The 20,379-nt window shown below is 40.3% G+C and overlaps 2 protein-coding genes across 5 annotated transcripts; both read left to right on the top strand.

Moving 5' to 3' along the window:
- The first annotated feature begins 1,617 nt into the window (after positions 1–1,617).
- Positions 1,618–13,472, top strand: susd1 (sushi domain containing 1). Of its 4 annotated transcripts, XM_005746124.2 has the most exons (18): positions 1,620–2,135; positions 2,267–2,410; positions 4,411–4,566; positions 4,680–4,832; positions 5,778–5,957; positions 6,884–7,063; positions 7,181–7,360; positions 7,867–8,046; positions 8,130–8,309; positions 8,467–8,979; positions 9,214–9,378; positions 11,895–11,989; positions 12,065–12,251; positions 12,409–12,502; positions 12,610–12,865; positions 12,945–12,984; positions 13,096–13,189; positions 13,340–13,472. In XM_005746124.2, the coding sequence occupies exons 1-18, from the start codon at positions 2,081–2,083 to the stop codon at positions 13,356–13,358; spliced, it is 2,871 nt and encodes a 956-aa protein (XP_005746181.1). In that variant the 5' UTR covers positions 1,620–2,080; the 3' UTR covers positions 13,359–13,472. The 4 variants fall into 4 exon arrangements, with proteins under 4 accessions (XP_013769567.1, XP_005746181.1, XP_013769566.1 ...); XM_013914112.1 differs by lacking the exon at positions 8,467–8,979 and having other exon boundaries at positions 1,622–2,135; XM_013914113.1 differs by lacking the exons at positions 12,409–12,502; positions 12,610–12,865; positions 12,945–12,984; positions 13,096–13,189; positions 13,340–13,472 and having other exon boundaries at positions 1,618–2,135; positions 12,085–12,171.
- Positions 13,473–15,639: 2,167 nt separating this feature from the next.
- Positions 15,640–18,986, top strand: zbtb26 (zinc finger and BTB domain containing 26). Its single transcript, XM_005746101.1, has 2 exons — positions 15,640–15,769; positions 17,040–18,986. The coding sequence occupies exon 2, from the start codon at positions 17,063–17,065 to the stop codon at positions 18,386–18,388; it is 1,326 nt and encodes a 441-aa protein (XP_005746158.1). The 5' UTR covers positions 15,640–15,769; positions 17,040–17,062; the 3' UTR covers positions 18,389–18,986.
- Positions 18,987–20,379: the final 1,393 nt, after the last annotated feature.

Here is a 20,379-nt window from a genome sequence, read left to right as displayed (position 1 = left end):
CTAACATTAGCTGGTTAGCTTATAATGTTAGTTTTTAACCAGCTGTTGTTGTTTAGCCAGTTTGTTATCAGCTGTCTGGAGACTTGAGAGTTTCAAGTCTAATCTGCTGATGATAAGGAATTACCAATATCAGGAATAAATTAGCATGTTTATGCACGTTTTCATGTGTAAGAGGCCTGTCTTCAGTTCAGGGGTCAAACACATGCTTGTCACATGATGAGTTTGAGGCTGAGACAAGCTTGAAGTTGTAGTCTGCTTCTTTACATGGTTTATTGTTCGTTTGTGCATGTTTTATTGAGGAAGCTCAGTTTTGAAAGGAACTATTTGGATGTTTACATCATTTGAAACCTTGCTAAATACTGTTTTCCCCTCAGACTTGAGGGAACTTATGGAAAAGAAAGGAAAAACACTTGTTCATGTTTTACATATATTGTATGTCCCATAGACTTACATAAATATAATTGTTATTTATTCATAACGGTTGGACATTTTGCATTTATTTCATGCAATATAATTCTAAGGACCAAGTGTAAAGAAGTATAAATTCAGTATTGTTTTGAGTAGTAAAAATGTGAAATGTCTTGATACGTTCTCAATCATCCAGGTAAGCAAATCCCAAAAAGTTTCCTATTGACACTTACCAACCAGTGGACACTCTTTCAATGATGAGGATGTACACATCCTGAATGGGGAGGAAAGCTGGTTTGAGCACGAAGTCATGAGGCCATTTACGTGAAAAGGGAAAGACCATCTCTGAATCGAGGAGGGGGCCTAAAGGTACATCTTTTACCATCTTACAATGCTGTGATTAAAGCCATTCCCCAACTCTCTGTGAATGGTACTTCTGGCCACTGATCAATGGTTGTTGATCATTCGTCATGAGAATTTGCATATTAATGATCAAGGAACTGACCTCACAGCCCATTGTTCATTCAGTGGGCTGGTTTCAGTCACTGTAGAAATCTACTGTTTATAAGTTTGGGGAAACCTGCAGTCAGCTGAGACTGAAGAAGTCACTTGGATGAGTGACGAAACGTTTCTCCCACTGAAAACTCTACGTCCAGATGAACAGAATCAACCTTTTGGGGAAAATGTGAAATGTTTGAGGAGAAAATTATATAAACTGTGTATTTAAACAATCATGTACTATTGGATTGTAAGTTTATTCAGTTTTTTATTCATTTATTTTTTATTTTCTCTCTTTTCCACGTGATGTTACTCATTTGTTCAAAGGGGTCACTTCCTTGATGTTTGACTAAACTAATGGTTTTGTGATTACCCAGACCTGATGTGTGCTCACACAAACACACAGTTTTCACTTTGATCTTTAGTTTGGACAAAAATGTCTAAAACTGGCGCGTGAATATATAAACACACACACACAGACACACAGAGCGACAGCTATGAAGAGTTTAGCTTACTAATTTGAGTGACAGAAAACCCCAGTTAGGACCCTGCTGGGCAGAGAGATAGGAGCTCATCAGACTTATCTCCCCCTCCCACATCACCCACTGCAGACCCCTAGTTTCAACATAAATACAAAAACTTAAAACACCGCTTATATATTTATGGAGTTTAATCTAAGTGAGCCGTCACTTAGCATCGGGTAAACTGCACTTAACCTTCATGAATCCATAAGAGCTGTGTCAGTGGTTAACACCAAACTGGTGTAATGAGGAGTTTAATATGCACAAAACTAACTGTTACAAAGTGACACCATGTTTTTTAAGAGGAAATTCAGCAGGTTTATGGGGCCAAATATAGCTGTTATCAGCTCCCACAGCTGAGTGGGCAGTCCACTGTGAGTAGTGAACGTATCATCTGCAGATGCGAGTAGTAACTGAACATGCCAGACGATGACAGCTAAAACCACAAAACTGCTCGAGGACCATTGAGAAAAGGAGTTTCTTTCCCAGGGTGACCTCAGCTCACCCACTCACAATTCTGGTTATCAAATGCGCTCAGCTTAATAATGGTGCACAAGAAGGAAGTACATAAATAAAAATAAAAAAAATAGAAAAAACGAAGATGAGGACGAAGAGGTTTTGTATCGGGTGAAGTCCACAGGGAGACTGGAAGGATGGATGAAGGAACCAAAAGCGTGATTGTGTTCTTTCTGCTCTTCGTTTTTTCAGGTGAGAATCCTGGTGACGTTTTTCTCCCCAAGATTCTGATTTTATAATTACAACGTATGATATATATGACATAATGAACAACTTTAAGTATCAACATGATAATTGGAGAAGAGTCCTCTCTATCCTCTCAGGTAAGCCAGCAGAGGGTCAGAGTCTGTTGGATGTGTGCTCAACCTGCCATGCTAATGCCACGTGTGACGACAAGTCAGATGGCTCGGGCAAAGTTTGTAACTGCAAGTACGGCTTTGTTGGAAATGGAAGAACCTTCTGTCAAGGTAGGAAAAAAATAAATATCTGTACTGCTGCTCCAGTTAATATATTAAAAATTAATCAAGTAACTTTAATGTAAAAGAGGCTGCTCATAGGGATAAACCCACAGCGAATCAGCATCCACTTGTACAGTTTTCCAAGACTCCAAACAGCTCTTTAACGACTTTATGCTAACTATTTTGGTTTCATCAAATTTATCGTTTTTTACCGCCAACATCAGGATCATTTCTAGCAACAGCAGTGATCTGTTAGCACTCTGCTGCTGCACAGCAATCAAACAGTATGTAACCAAACAGCCCACAGACTAAAACATTACACGTATCTACCTGTTGTACAGTTTTCACACGAGCATCTCCACTGTCAGCATCTTGGCAGTAAAATGAGGGATGTGAGGAGAAGAGGCGGTCTGATTGACAAAGTGTTAGCCAAAGTTTTATATCACAGGCAATCATTTTAAAACTGAGTATGACCACAATTAACAAAGTAGATGCCATTTTTATTCCATATGACCCCAAACTAGATTTTACAGAGTTTAACGTGTTTATAGAGGTCACATCAGAAAGACTTCAATAGGTCTGGAAGTTACATGAGTTAAGGCATTAAGGCAAAGTTTCATTGGCTTTATTTTCCTAGCCTGAAGCTATATCCATGTTTTATGCTGGCTATGCCACAGGCGAGGTTAATAAGCTGGTGAGCATGATGGAGTATTTAGCAGCTCACAAGCTACAAATATAGCTCCAAATGTTGCTTTACTCAGTATGTTAACAACCCCTTGCTTCCTGACACTTGAAGGTATATATTATTATAGTTTCTATCCAAGAGGCCAAAACTAGACAGAGTCTAATCCATACTCACAGCTTTATGAGGTTGTACCTGTATGGACTATTCTTGGGTAATGGTGATTTGAGCTAAATGCTAATCTGAACTGGCTAATACTCGCAGTGATCCTAATTTAGCACGTTAGCATCATATTACATTTGATTATTAGCAAAAAAAAACACAAAATGCTGCTAATGCTGAGGGGTATGGAAATGGTTTAGTTACTATCCAAGAGGCCAAACCTAGACACAGCTAAATCCATACTCACAGCTCTATGAGGTTGTACCTATATGGGTTGTTCTTGGGTAAAGCTGATTTGAGCTAAATGCTAATTAGAACTGACTAATACTCGCAGTGATGTTAATTTAGCATGTTAGCATCATATTGCATTTAATAATTAGCAAAAACACAAAATGCAACTAATGCTGAGGGGTATGGAAATGGTTTAGCAAGTTTAATAAAGGCGTGAATAAGTAAGAAGTATAAAAAAATAATTACAGAGTTGTATTAATACATACTACTAAAAGGAATGAGTATTCGGGCCAGATTAAAAAAACTTTTTTTTTAAAATAGATTAAAGTCCAAATACTATTTTGAGAAAAAAGTTGAAATGTGGAGTCATATGAACTTGGAAGAGTTGGCCGGATTTTGTACAAAAAATAAACTGGCTGGCAGTGGACAGATACAAGGAAACTGATGGTTACACCCTCATGCAATAAAGAGGATTTATGTTGTATCAGACAACCTGATCTTCTGATACAGCCTGGATCCTCTTTGCTCCACAGAGGTGTAACCACTGATATCCTCGCATCTGTCCATTGCAGCTATTTCCTTTTGCACAGATGCAGTAAGATTCCAAGATTGTTTTTCCTTCTGAACAGATGTAGTTTTTTGCACCATCTCTTAAAAATCCAGAAGTATTTTGTAGAGGGTCAATGCTAATTTCATTAGGGAGATTTGAAACAACAACTTATTTATTAAAATACTGTAAAAAAAAATTCTTTTTTAGTTTATTCTTTTAAAAAGTATATATTTTAACCATAATATTCTATCATGCAGTTACTTATCTCACATTATTTGGGTTTATGAAAATGTCTATAAACTTGTAATTATTCCCATGGACCTTTTCCACACCTTTGACTTGCAGAAAAAAAATTCTTATTGATCGTTTTCTTTGTTTCTCCAGACAAAGATGAGTGTCAGATAGGATCCAGTAAGATCTGTGGCCAGCACACCACTTGTCACAACACTTTTGGCAGCTACTACTGTACTTGTCTGGCCGGCTACAGCCCTTCTAACAACATGGCTGTTTTCATCCCAAATGATGGCACCCACTGCCAGGGTGAGTTTGCGCTGTACCCAGGGTTTTTTAAGCAACACCTATGATATTAGAAATACATTATTAAATGAGCAAATTTTAAGCCACATGTTCATCATATCTCTTTGGCTGTGCAGACATTGATGAGTGCGGGATCACAGGGCAGTGTGGAGAGGGAGCTCAATGCAGGAATCTTGAGGGCAGCTTTGACTGCAGCTGCCAGGTTGGATACAAAATCCACAATGGAGTAGAACCCTTTAACCCACTGAGAGACAAAGCTTCCTGCAAAGGTGCGCTCATATGTATTTATGGGACATTTTGTCACTCATCTAGAGTTCTGGTGTAATGTCAAAAATATATGGCTCTCGGTTTGGCTCTGCCACACTACTATCTGGTTACTATTATAATGAAGGCTAATGTGAAGGTTCTCAGTCATCCAGGTCATGGTAGTCTAAGGTGCTTGGACAGAAAAGTGTCTGGACTTCTTTAAGTTTCTTGAAGACATTTCATCTCATCCAAGAAGCTTCTTCAGTTCTAAGAGCAATTGGTGGAGACTCCCAGATTTTTAAGCCCTTTTGGGAGTGTCCCAAAGAGGGCCCAGGGCCCCTAATCACACAAGCCAAGGTGTGAAAATGGGTGTGGGTCACAATCAGCCAAGGTTTCCAGTGAACCCATTGTGAAACCTAACCCCACCCTGTCATGTGATTTATTGAGAACAAATGACCCAGGATGTGAGTGGGCGTTAAGTCGTCTGAGAAGGGATCTCCCAACTGGATTATAGATGGCAGACAGTTGGTGTTGTAAGCCCCGCCCTCTGTCAAAGATGGTTGTTCACAGTGGACATAGATGGCTTCTTTCACTCCTCTTTCAAACCATCTGTCTTCTCTGTCCAAAATGTGAACACTGACATCCTCGAAAGAGTGACCTTTGACCTTTAGATGCAAACGTACAGCTGAGTCTTGACCTGTCGAGGTTGCTCTATGTTGTGCCATGCGTTTATGAAGTTGCTGGCCCAAGGTGTTTGGAAATGTTGTAGGTGTTGTGAGGTAAGATGGCGGAAGAAGCCTCTCAGATGAGAGATGAAACATCGTCAGGACACTTAAAGAAGTCCAGACGCTTTTCTTACCAAGCTCCTTAGACAATGACAGTCAATCTTGAATTAAATCCATGCAACCAGTTGCTGTAAAGAAAAGCTGGATGTAAACCTAAGTTGTGTATAATCCTGTCCTGCTCAGTTGTTATCTGTGGCCCACTTGCACTACTGGAGGACACGGTGCTAGTGTCAGTCACAGGAACTACGTACAGCAGCGTGGCCACATTCATCTGCGATGAAGGCTTTGTGTGGAGGAGGGGAGACAACAGCTCTGTGTGTGGTGCTGAGGGGCTGTGGAGCAAACCTGACATGGTCTGTGAAGGTAATGAAACTCTTTGGTGCTTGTAGCTGTTGTGATGTTCGGCTCTGCTTAACATTATGTGTTTTAAAATGCATTCACTGATATTTTCATGCTAACACTGGAGACAACACTGTGAATCTCAAGGTGATTATCTGCCAAATTTTTACTTATTCAGAGGATTTCAGGATCATTAAGCTCATTACTCTTTTGTTTGGGTCACTTTTGATGAGGTACCCATTTAAAAATACATCATTAAAGGTCCTTATTGTACATTTGTCTGTTTAAAAATATGTTAACCCTCTCAGAATTAACAATGACTTTTTACAGATGTGAAGAAACAAGCGCCATAACTTTATTTCCACAGCATCTATGAAATGTGCGAGATATGAACTGAAGCTGAACGAGAGCCGCACGTGATACCAATCGGTACCACAATATACATTTGAATGTAACCTTTATTTTCCAGGCTAGTCATTCAAGGGACACAAAAGCAAAGCCTGATGAGGAAATCGAGAGATTAGAAACAGCAGCACATATCAGAAAATATCTGAACACATCCACTGGTGAAATGCTGCCCCCTGGTGCTGAAAGTTTTGTTAAATTCCATAAACAGAAATGACTAAAACCTTAAAGTCATGTGTCACATTGGAGAGTGTATTAATGCTGATTTTCTTCCTAATATGCTTATAAACCTAAAAAATGTTTCGTTTAGTTTTTTTTTGCTGAAACAAGTTACTCTAATACTTGTTAAGAGTATTAATGCATTATTTTTACTAATGTAAAAACTTGCTTAATAATAATAATAATAATAATATTTGCATGTTTTTTCCAACATCCAGAGAGTTTTAGCCAGTGACAGGATTGTTTATGAAATGGATCAGTTTGAGTTGTTGGAGATTTTCAGGTGAAAACATTTTCACGCAGCATGTCACTACTTTGGCTCCCAGAGGTTGACTGTGGTTCTCCACCTGCCGTCCCTCACTCACGCTTGCTGTGGAATAAAAGCACAAGGATGGGCACTGAGGTGGTTTATCAGTGTAACTCTGGATATCATAATGTTGGAAAGAGAAATGTCTCCATCTGCACTGCAGCTGGACAGTGGGCGGGTCCATCTGTGCTCTGCCGAGGTACTGTCACTGTACTTTCATGCTGATGAGGACTATTTCTAATCGAAAATGATTGACTGACCGAATTAATCTGAATCCTTTGTGTTACGTTGTTGTGGTGATTGTCGTTCCTTGTAGAGATCTTGTGTGGAAATCCTCCTGTAATTGAATTCACTGGGCAGGTGTGGAGTTATAACTCCACCCCTGGCAGCACTGTGCTCTATTTCTGTAAAGACGGCTTTTATAACAAAGGAGGAAATAATGTATCCACCTGTCAGGAAAATGGTCATTGGACATCCCCAACTTTGTCATGCCAAGGTAATCAAACAATGGATTGTTTTCTAATGAAAAAAAACCAGCATTAAATTATTAAATTCAATTCAATTTTATATAGCGCCGAAAAAACAACTGTCACCTCAAGGCACTTCATATTAACCACATGGTGACAGTGGGAAAGAAAAACCCTCTTTCAACAGGTAGAAGCCTCTGATGGAACCAGGCTAAGAGGAGGAAGACGGGAAAACATCATAAGGACTTTTGAAAAAAAACCCAAATAAATAAAGGTTTAATGTAGAGATTTAATGAGATAATTCAAGATTATTAAAGAGATTTTTTATAGGTGGCACTCAGTAAATTGTCAATTTTAAAAAGTCACTTGATTTTAAGACCCGGTCGGTCCCCTTTGATTATACCTGTTTCTCTTGCTATGACAAACTAAACTATATTGTTCAATATCTTATTGTGAAGTAAATTAAAATGTCTTGTGCTTTCAGTTGTTTTTATAATCCTCCATAACTCCCCTTGTGTATCATTTCCCGTCATAGAGATATTATGTGGGAATCCTCCAAATCTGCCTCACACTGGACAAGTGTGGAAAGGTAGCTCCACCCCAGGAAGCACTGTAATTTACTACTGTAAAAAAGAATTTTATCACAGTGACGGAAACAATGTTTCAGTGTGCACAATTAATGGTTACTGGACAAAACCAGATATCTCATGCAAAGGTAACATCTTTCTTCTGGCGCTCTCGAGACACAAATAACTGTTTATTTTCTTCTGTTAAATGATAGATTTTTTTCATCTGTAGAAGTTGACTGTGGCAAGCCCCCACTCATCCCTAATTCAGTCATGCACTGGGATAAAATTTCCACTGTGGGCTCAAAGGTTATTTATCAGTGTAAACCTGGATATCTCAGTGCTGGAACAGGGGATGTATCTGTTTGTAGTGCCAGTGGAAAATGGGATGGAGCACCGATCCTTTGTCAAGGTGACATTTAGCTATGAACTTGTGTGTTAATTACTGTAAAGTCATTTTAAACCACTGTGCAGTTTAACCATACACAATTCAAAACTCATTGAAGCATTGCTGACAACATACATCTAGCTATTATCACCCACAATGACCAGCTTTCTTTTTGTTGTAGAAATCAACTGTTGGGAGCCTGTTTTAAAACCCAATGCTAAAATGTTATGGGATGGCACATCACGCATTGGTAGTGTGGTTTATTACCAGTGTGCAGAGGGATATTACACCAGGAGCCTGAGAAACTACTCAGTATGTGGAGAAAATGGACTATGGGAGGATATTGATCTGTGGTGTGAAGGTGCAGATTATTACGTAATGCATGTTCAGGGGCTGTTGTTGTCGTTGTTATGGAAAAAAGGCATGTTTGATGGAGGATTGGACAGTGTGTCTGTCTTGTTGCATTTCTTTATAGCCCACAGTCTGTGTTCATTCATGTCTGTGTGTCAGACAGAAATAAGCTGTGGTCCCCCAGTAGCCCTCCCCCACGCTAACCTCCTGTGGGGCCACAACAGCACACCGGGCAGCACTGTGCTGTATGAGTGTATGGAAGGATTTTACCAGGAGAGTGGGAATAATATGTCAACATGTTCACTATCAGGAGAGTGGGGGGAAGTATCTATAAAGTGTAAAGGTAGAGTAACGATCTCTCTGTATCTGTTCAGCAGTGGGAGCATGATTATTTCTGATTATTAGCATGCTGTTTATGTGTTTGCATGCTTATTAATTTGTTTGTCCCTGCATGCTCTGTGGGTCTTAATATTTTTCTTTATTTCTAGGATTTTGGTTTCCTTTAGGTGCATGCTGAAAAAACAATGAATAGCACTATTTCTGAGTCATTAAACAATTCACTCTTGCTATTTTCCAGCTAAATGTGGCCCAGCTCCTTTTCTTGCCAACTCAGAGGTCGTGTGGCATAATAGAAGTGTTGTGATCCACCGCTGCGTGGCAGGATATCACAGCTGGAGGGGAAGCAACGTCTCTGTGTGCGGGAGCTCCGGGGAGTGGCAGAAAGCTACTCTGAGATGCATAGGTAAGTGTCAGCATACAGTTAAAGCCACAGTTCTCATTGTTTCATTACAGGCATCTGGAGGAGATTCCAATTGTTTAACTTGTATTTAGTAGCTTTTCAGTGCATCTTTCATTATGGCCCAAAGAGATTCTGATGCAAGTTAACAAGGCTGAAAAGCCCCCAAAAAGGAAAACCTTTCATAATACCCAGATCAACAACCGGTATTGGTAAAACAGATTACTGGCCTTCAGAATACTCAGTATTCTTAAAAGAAAGGACTGTGCTGGCCAAAAGGCCTGAAAGACTGCAGAAGACAACTAAAGTGGCTGACTGCATAATTTTCATTACATCTAGCCAACATAAGAACATTCTTGATGAGGTAGGTGAATGATTGTTAAAGTCTGCAACCAAGAAATTCTTTCATGGATGGAAATATAGTGTGTTTACAACAAGGTGCAAACCACTGGTTACACTCAAGAACAAGAAGGCCAGATTAGTCCTTGTCTGATAAAATAAAATAGAGGTTGATCGGTTCTGGCAAAGATTCTTTTGATGCAAGAAAGAGATTAAATTGTACCATAATGATGGCAAGAGAAAAGAAGGGAAGAGAATGAAAGGAACTGCTCATGTTCCAAAGCACAGCACACCATCTGTTAAACACGACAGAGCCAATGCTTTAGCATGGGATGGCTGCCAGTGGAATCAGGTCTTTAGTGTATGATTGATGACGTGACTGTTGATAAAAGTAGCAGGATGAATTCTAAAGTGTACAAGGCGCTACTCTCTACTCAGATTCAGCCACATGCTGCACAACAGACTGGATCGTGCTTCACAGTACATGTGGATAATGACCTAAAGCGTAGCTTTATGTTGCAAAGAAATGGGATATTCTTCAGTGGCCAAGTAAATCAGCTGATCTCAGTCCAATGGAGCATGGTTTTTATTAACTGAAGACAGAACTGATGGAAGAGTGCAGTATAATTGTCATAAGCTTTGTGGATTGTTGTTATTTACAGAATCAAAGACAGGAGGCAGAGAGAAAACTCAGTGTAAGTTTTGATTTTGATTTCCCAGGTGTTAAACAAAGTTCAGAGTCCACAGAGCAGTTTACAGAAAACTAGGAATCCATAGATCAGGAAATACTAAGAATTCCAAACACAAGCAAACTCAGCACTAGATGATCCACAGTTAGAGGGATGACTTGACAAAGGACAAGGAGAAGCTGAAACAATAAATACAAGAGTTGATGGGGGAAAGGAAACACAGTTGAAGATAATGATGGAAGATGAGAAAAGGGAAGTAAAATAAAACAGGAAGTAATTACTCAGAGACAAAAGACTAACATAATACGACACAATCCGGTTGTTCAGTGATGACGCAACGAATCCTACTTCCGGGCCTAAAGTAGTCTGCGTTTAATATGGCTTTTGTGTTGTTAACATGTTTAGTGTTATGTATTTTCTTCTATTTGAGCTCAAAAAGCTCCTAAAACAGTCAGTGATCCCTGTTGACCTCCCTCGGCTTTTATTACCGCTAATCATTTATTTAAGCTTTTTAAAACCTTAGGATGTAACTACAGCCCAGCCCATGCAGCAGTATATGAATGACTAACCTCGTACTGTGGATGGATTATCTCAGTTGTTCTCCTGGCTGAAGTTTGGTCCTTTTACAGCATCCTGCCATGCGATTACATTTGTTCCTGACCACCGAGAACACTCACGTTAACTTTTATCGAGTGGAAAAAAAGTTAGCTTGTTTATATTATGCTAACATAGCTGTGTCGCTAGCGGTCACGTAGCACATCATTATATACCAGCTAGCCCAACTTCAGTAACCCTACAAACGTCACTGCTTTTTAGTTTTCTGTCTTCATTTATGCTGGAAGTGATAGCAGAGTTGTACGTTTTAATTTGTTTCCAAAACCCCGCAGTCAGGACATGCTATATTGTATTTAGATAGAAGCTAGCGAGCTAACTCCCTGCTAACTTCCAACTCCGTTAAATGTCATAAATTCCGTTTTCATGGATGCCTGGATGTTAAACTCAATTGTTACACCTGGTAGAGCAGAACGCTGATCATTTTATTAAAGATGAAAGACTTTAGACAGTTTTTCAACTCTCAGTAATGCCATAGTGATCGTTTGATATATGGACCTGCAGCGGAGTTTAGGTCCAGACACGGCTAGTGACGTCAGACTGAACAACTGGATAGAAAGAATAAGAAAATAAGTGACTGTGCCAAATAACCCTAAAGCAGAATATTAATGAAATAATCATTAACCAAAACAAATAATTGAGGCTCAGGATACTAAGAAATGTGATCATCAACCACAATCAAACTAAGAACCAAATGGAACATTAAATAATAAACAAGAATTACATCCACAAATTAAACACTGGTTCTGAAACCCAGGACCATAACGATAATAATACAGTACAACAACTGCATGACTGTCCATGACCAGCCTGTAGTGGGTAAATACTGTGGTTGACATGTTCATTATATCCCACAAAATGCTTTTTTTTTTTCATCCACAGAAATCAAACCACCTATCAATCACCTGCTTATTTTTAATGAAAGCTGCCTGCAGTGGAAAGCAGAAAAGTACGAGGAGGACACAGAGGTTTACAAGGTCAGATAAAACATCACCTACCTTCTTTAGCAACCAGGACTTTTCTCCATGACACATTTGGTTTAAACTTTCTAGGTGACTTACACTGGATCCAGGGACTACCAGAGATCCTTTTATGACAAAAGGAAGAGATTTCTGAGCTCCAAAGCAGACCAGCTGAAGCTCTGCCTTGGCTTGCTTCCAGTCACAAACTATAGCATCACCATCACTGCAACATCTGCCAAGTTCACAGCCTCTGTCACCACAAACACCAGTCTACCAGGTAGCAATTTAACCTCAACTCTGCTGTAGTCTGATAAAATTATTTCCAATCAATGTACCAAATGTATTTCATAAATAAATAAAAGTATTGTGCATTTTATTCCCTTTGTTCCCTTTATACTAAGCAAAATACTTTATAATATGATCTTAATCAATAGTACCTCCAGGACCAGTTGTCTACTACAGGGAATTTGACACTCCTCTACCAACGTTGAGTCTGCGCAGATCACCCAACACACTGGACTTAATAAGGTATCAGCATGGCATGGGGAAAGATATCTGATATCTCTGAATCCTTTCCAAACAAAATCATGAAATGTTGCATGTTAGAGTTAATTTTTTTGTCTTTTTTCTCCCAGTTTGTACCAAGTGTTTGTGCTTCCTGTAGAGGGGTTTATGATGTTTAACTGTTCCTCTCCTGCAATCGCGCCGCCTTTGAGCACACTTAAGTCACCAGCGGAGTACATCACTGCTCAGTTTGAAGTCCATCGTGTTGGAACAGAGATGAATCTTACTATAGGAGATGGGCTGCTCTATGGTGGCTTTTATAATGCACCACTGGAGAGTGGCAAGAACTATTATATCATTTTACGGGCTGTCAGTCAGTGGAAATCGGTGAGTGCAGCTATTCTATGGTTAAAAAGTAATGACTGAATATGTTCGACGGACTTTAGCTGCATGTCTTCTCTCCTAGGCCTTAAAAAGTTCCTGTGTCCTGTGGGCTAAAGTAACAGGTAATGCACTGTGAAGCAGTCAGCAAGATCATTTTATCCACCATTATGACACTCTCAATTTACCCCAGTTTCCAAAGTGTCACTTAGTCACAGAGACTTTCTTCATTCCAGCTACATCGTACGCTCTGAGGGTTTCATCGCTGTCTGCTGTAGCTACCATAGGGCTGGTTGCCGTGGTTATTTGGGGAGGCTACAGTATCCACTGGTATGGAAGATGGCACACACTTCATTACATTCCATTTTCACACTATTAACATAATTTCATGTCTAAGTAGACACACTGATCCATCAGTATATTAGTATAATGATCTATAGTTATAGTTATAGCGTAACGTCCCTCTGTCCTTGTTTCCAGGTGTTTCAAGAAGACATGATGCTCCTGAGTGCTGACGTGCTCTAATACTGTCCTGAGTTTCTAGCAGTACATTTTGTAAATAGTTATTATTTTATATTAAATATTATCACCATATTAAACTTATTAAAATCATTTTTTGACACAGACTCACATTGTGGTTATTGGGTGTGCAGAGGTCCTCTCTTCTGTTCCAGGATCTCAGGGTCAGTTTATGATACTAAAGTCCTTTAAGAAGCAAGTCTTTCCTGTCTGCAGAGCACATTAAAATGTGTCAGAGCACTCATCAGGACACAGAAAGTGTGTGAGCAGAATGTCTTTCTCAACTTCTGGAAGACTATGTCCTGGTCAATGGTGTGATGAAGAAGAGACTTGGCTTCCACACGTTGACCTGTTGTTTGCTGGTCATCAGTGAAACCAAACATCCTTGGTGATGTGGGCCCTCTTAGTTCTACTCTGTTTTGTGATGCAGTCGTGGTTTTGGATTAACGTTGCACAGTTTTGACACACCACTTAAGAAATGCTCTGAATGTCATAGAAATGCTCGTAGAGAAAGAAAGAAAGTGCAGACAATGTAAAGTGTATATAAATATATATATACCCCTCACACTTTGAAAGTCTTATCTCACACTACAGCTGCAGTGCAAACTCACATATCCCTTTTTGGAGTAAAGATCCTTCAAAGATGGGAAGAGTGACACGATTCCAAGTGCATGAAACTCCTTTGTCGCTTTAGTTAGAGTTCTCCTGCAAAAGCAGAAGTGTTGTTTGTGATGAGATTCTTACCAGAATGAAAAATGAATGGAATAAACATCATGCCTCTTACCCTTCCTTTTCATGCATGTGAGCTACAATGATCTTCACCATTAATCGCCTGGTGGAATCTTTCAAACTCCCAGTTTATTCATACTCATGGATGACAGTCACCCCTGCTGGTTTGGAAGTTGGAATCTGCTCCACTGTCTAAATAAATTTGATACAAACCACAAAACAACTGACCAAAAAAGGAGACAATTTTAACCCAAACAACTATTTGTTTTCCTCTAATCTGTTTTATCTTCGTGTTTAAGCTTTTTCAAGTAATGGTCACTAAAGAGCCAAGTGTGAGCCTATTAAGTAATGTATCAGAATCAGAATACTTTATTGATCCCTAGGGGAAATTATTTTGGTTACAGTGCTCCAGTTCAAACAGTAACAAAGACAGACAGTACAAAAAGTAAGGAATAGCACAATACATACAATATATACATGCATATATATATATATATATATACATATAAGTTACTTATTGATAAATAGCTGAATAAGAAAGAGCATGTGCAAAAAGGGTGTAGCTATTGCAGTAAGTGTAAGTGCAATATGTATGTATCTACATTTCTTGCATGTATGCTGTCCAATAGAGGCTGAACCATTTGACATCCAGCATCGCTTGTGTCACTGCTCTGAATGCTGGTGGTTGACACAGACAATGTATCTGTTAGACTTGGGGAGGAGGGCTCTTCCAGATGTTGCTGCAGGACAGTCAAATATGAGGATCACAAATAAAAATATTAGAATATAAGGCATATACAATCAAAAATCAACCAAAACAAAACTACCATTTATGAAACTTTTTGTCTAAAAAGTTTACTTTTTGGACTACACCATTATGAATGATCCCATAGTCCATTTCTATCTCAAAAATCCTATTCATCATCCTAGTCCATATTTTTTTGTGCATGTCATTATTGATCACTAAAGAGTTATGACGTATCATAAATTATAACTGTCATAGACACATATTGCTTCCCAAGTCATTTGACAGGGGTCCATAAATCACTGGTTTGACATAGTGGTCTTTGTGTGTATAGGATCACAAGTCAAATCTGTCAAAATTCTTCCATAGATTTCAATTCAAGATTCAACTACCAGCTCGCTTTAGTCTAGACTTGCAAAAGAAGTGTATAACCTTTCAGATCACCTTCCCACCTTGAGCTTATTCTATGGCTGTGAGCACTTGAAATCATTCACCTTCAAACCACTAACTTATGATAATAATCGATTATCTGTCAGAGACCTAAAAAAAAATGCTGCCACAAGAAATACTGAAATATTACGTTATTTTACAAAGGTTACTCTTGGGACCTTCAGCAGAGACTGAACCTGATGACAGATCTGATGGAGCCTGGAAGCTAAAAAATCTGTCCACACCAATTATATAATCTCGAAAGGAGAAAAAGATGGCGTATTAACGATGGGGCTGGAATAATACCACTAAACAGTATTATGGGGCATATTTGAATGTGGAACGCGTTTCCAGAGACAAGCCGAGAGATGTGTGTACTGGGCCTTTAAAGGTGTTTTGCATCCGGAGCAGCTCCCTCATATCCCCCAGACAGGCCAACGTCTCACCTACAGCATCACAAACCAGTTTGTTTACAAGGGCTTAAGCAGGTACGCAACACTCAGTACTGCGAGGAAAAAGTGAAAGTGCCGTTTTAGAGCTCGTTATAAAGCAACAGTGAAGCATGTTATAGGACAGCCTGGGCGGCTGGCTGAACAGTGAGGAGTAGGCCGAGGGGACACATAGAGCTGTGTGATTGATGCCATTTAGCAACAGTACAGCTAACGTTAGCCATGGACGTGTTATACCAGATTAATGTATTTTTTGGGGGGGTTTACTCAGGTTTACTCTAAATAAAGGCCAGACTTTAACCTTGCGTTAGCTGGGCGCTACGCTAATATACTCAGACAACGATAGTCAAGTTGCAGTGTTCGCTTAAAACAGACCGATAATTTCATATTGTCTTGTTTATCGGTACATTCTGGCAATATTGTATCATTAATACACCCACATTTCCTTTTAATGCGTTTCTGAGTAAGGCTGTAATGGCTATTCAACACTTTCATATTTAATTTAAATATTGCTCGTCAATGATGTTACCGCCGTGAAAAGCAGTTATAGTAGCAGCCGATTTAAATTAGCATTTTTGTTGTCTTATGTCACACTGGTCAACGCCGAATTAAAGCGTGGACAGTCATTTTCAATCGGACATTGAAAGATAACCGCTAACTAAGAAACTTTTGAAAGTGATAGCCTTGTAATTATTAAATTGACCGGTTTGTGAGTCGAGTCTGGCCTCGAGGTCTCTAGGCAGCACACGCAAGGTTGATTGTTGTGGTTATAATTGGTATGGCTGTAATTGACACAGGTGACGTTAACTATATAAACTATATAGTGGGCGGGTACATACACACACACATATATATGCATGTGTCTGTGTATTTATTTTACTTTTTAATTTTTTTTAAACAAAATCTTTAAAATGTTTACATCCAGGTAAAACCACCTGCCACCTAAAGTTAAAAATTTTAATCTGTGTCCGGATAGTGCGAGACCTTAGAACAAGGGTGGGGGAACTCCAGGCCTCAAGGGCCAGCGTCCTGAAGGATTTAGATGTTTCCTTCATCCAACACAGCTGATTTAAATGGCTGAATTACCTCCTCAACATGTCTTGAAATTCTCCAGAGGCCTGGAAATGAACTAATCATTTTATTCAGGTGTGTTGACCCAGGGGGATATCTAAAACCTGCAGGACACTGGCCCTTGAGGCTTGGAGTCCCCCACCCCTGCCTTAGAACTAGACTTGATTCGCAAAATTTATAGTAGCCTATTCCTAGGAGAGATATTCAGTCTTTGTATTTTCATGTTGGTCTACTACAGCTGCTGTGGTCCCCTGGTTCACTATGGCCCAGAACCAAGTGATTCTGCAGTTCCGCTTCGCCACATTTGGAGACTCCATGCTACAGAAGATGAACCTTCTGAGACACCAGAGGCGCTTCTGCGATGTTACTGTTCGCATCAACCAGCTGGAGGTCCCTGGTCACAAAGTGGTGTTTGCTGCTGGCTCCTCTTTCTTAAGGGACCAGTTCATCCTTCAGCAGGACTCCAGGGAGGTCCAGATCTCTATGATCCAGGAGGCAGAAGTTGGCCGACAGCTGCTGCTGTCCTGCTACACTGGCCAGCTGGAGTTTCCTGAGCTGGAGCTGGTGCATTACCTGACAGTGGCCAGCTTCCTCCAGATGGGCCACATTGTAGAGCAGTGCACTCAGGCCCTCAGCAAGTTCATCAAACCACAGGCTTCACGCCAGCTGGAGGTGGATGTAAAAATGCGGAGGGAGAAGAGGGAGGAGAGTTTATCCTCCCAGGCAAAGATAGAACAAGAGCGCTCTCAGGTGCAGACTGTCCATCAGGAGGAGGAGGACGAGGAGGAGGAGGAGGAGGAGGAAGAGGTAGTGGAGCAGGTGGAGCAGGATAATAACGATGATGAAAGCGAAGATGATGATGTGATTATACAGCCCAAAAGCCCTGTCCAGATCTTGACCAGGCGTCCAAGGCAAGGCATAGTGGAGAGTGACATCACTATAGTAAAGGTGGAGTCTGTGTCTGATGTTGCAGAGAACTCCATCACCGGTCACTTCTCCACCAACCCTCCTGCAGAGCTCCACTCCCCTGAGCCCCAGCACTCGCTCATTAATTCCACCGTTGACAGCCGCAGCAGTGAGATGGCGGTTCCGCCTGGCGTGACGGGATACCCACTTAGCCCTCCTCCTTCATCTCCACCTGCAGAGAAACACATCGGACACCAGAGGAACTACGACAAGCCTCTCCAGTGGTACCACCAGTGCCCCAAGTGCGCCCGAGTCTTCCGCCAACTCGAGAACTACGCCAACCACCTCAAGATGCACAAGCTCTTCATGTGCCTGCTGTGCGGCAAGACCTTCACGCAAAAGGGCAACCTGCACCGGCACATGCGCGTTCACGCCGGCATCAAACCCTTCCAGTGTAAGATCTGCGGTAAGACTTTCACCCAGAAGTGCTCGTTGTTGGATCATCTAAATCTGCACAGCGGAGATAAGCCGCATCGCTGTAACTACTGTGACATGGTGTTTGCTCACAAGCCAGTTCTCCGCAAGCACCTCAAACAAATCCACGGGAAGAACAGCTTCGATAATGCAAATGAAGGCAGCCTGCACGACGGCGGGGTGGACTTTGAATTCGGACGAATATGAGATCACTTTGGACTTACTGGCTGTGCTGTTTGAGAACACAGTAACAAAGGCGGCCACGTGAGTGAGACGTTCACTGACGTGGATGATGGGTTACCTAAAGGATACAAACATGAACAAAGTTTTTCTGATCGGCACATCACTGTAGCTTCATTACTGTGGACTATTTGTCTTTCTTTTGTACAATACAGTGTAGATGCCTTCATCTCATACTTGAAAATTGAAAAACACTGAAACGCATCATAATGTTTGAACATCATTAGTTTTATTAATGCATTGCCATGTCTTTGTGTCTACCCTGTCCTTTAAAGAACTGCACAATGAACAGTATCCATTTTTATGTTGTTTATGTACACAATCTGCTGTATGATTACTTTTTAAACTGTATGACTATGGCAACGTGGACTTAGGAGAAACTTGAAAGAGTGGAGATGCAACATTATTTTACATAAGGCAAGCTATGTCATTTTGTCTTGGTGGCCAAAGTGTCTGTTAGCCTAAGGGGTCTTCTTTTTTTTTATAGAATTTATATCTGAGGTACTATTGGACCAAAGTGACATTGTATCTGTCCTGTGTTCATGGAAGTCAATGTGAGTTACGAATAAAGAAATATTCTTAACTGTTGCTTTTGTTTTCTTACCGTTACTCATTGCTTCATCGTTCACGCACAATAGAAAATTCCCATGTTAGTGTCCAGTCTGTAGTAATGCTCCAATGCCGTTCTCAGTGTGTGCTTGTTTTTACAATTTTTAATCAGATCGAGTTGGCAGTATCTGAAAGTGGCATGGAAATTTCTGGTGAGTTGTTTCAACAAAGGGTTCTGTGTTTCCTGCACTTTCAGTATTTCCACATCTTGAAAGAAGATGCTGTACTCTTTTAAAGAGAGGTTTCGCACTGCTTCACAAAATGGAATCAAATATTATGTCTAATTCTATGCTTTCAGTGTGTATCCGATGTTGAACAGCAGAGATGACAGTAAGAACCTGTTAGACCTCGTTTGCAGCCACGTCTTGCTCACTTTGGAACTGGTTTATTTAACAGATGGGTCCACATGATTCGTCATAAAGGTGAAGGTGCACGGTAAGGTGAAATACCCCACAACATCTGAGAGAAGTCCCCAATCATAAGCTGACCGTTTATAAGCAAGCAATTGGCAACAGTGGGAAGGAAAACTTCTTCTCCTGACAGAACCAGGCTCGTGGATGGGCAGCCATTCTCCACAACCTGTTGAGGGTGAGAAAAGGGAGATGTGTTTATACAGTTACGAGTGACATTTATGAAAATGTGTTAAATTAACCACTGGCGACCTGTCAAGGGTGCACCCTGGTTCTCTCATTAAGACAGCTGGGATAGGCTCCACCCACCCCCCCAAACCCCATCCCCACCCACCGTGACCCTGACAAGGATAAGTGGAAGAGAATGGATGGGTGGATAGCATTACCTTTGAAAGAATAAAATAATATACAGTTAAAATGAATAGGCCTACTGTACCCAAGACTAGGTAGGCTTGCAAACCTTTAGCAGGACTGATATTTTCTCCAGTGTAGTTACTTATAGTTACTGCCTTTGTATATGTGTATTTATATTACTTAGATGTTGGCCCAACATTTATTCTTCAGAAGTAGAAAGGTGGCAGGAATAAATCCTTCTGTTTTCTTGAGCCAAGGCTGGCTGTTATTGCACTCGAGGCAGCCCTATGCTGGAGCGTTGTGTTTTGACCCAATATTTGTTTTGGCTTTCTACATCAAATAACCCAATACAATTAGTTAAATAATCGTATTTACAGCAATGTACTTAAACATGTCCAACAGTCTAATGTCAGCATAAAATAAGTTTACCATGACAGTATGTAAGTTGTCTAAACTGGAATTAGTGTAAAAACACTATGCTTAAAATTGTATTTGCCAAGCAGTAAATGTGATTTGGATATAATGAATTTGAATAAGGACGGCTTTGTCAAGTCGTCATTGTTTCACATATCTTCATTGGTTCGT

Source organism: Pundamilia nyererei, unplaced genomic scaffold (assembly GCF_000239375.1).
Source record: "Pundamilia nyererei isolate P.nyererei 1_Seehausen unplaced genomic scaffold, PunNye1.0 scaffold00172, whole genome shotgun sequence".
NCBI classification, from domain to species: Eukaryota; Metazoa; Chordata; class Actinopteri; order Cichliformes; family Cichlidae; genus Pundamilia; species Pundamilia nyererei.
The sequence above is the reverse complement of the archived record's forward strand: the minus strand, read 5'-3'. Positions and strand labels throughout refer to the sequence as shown.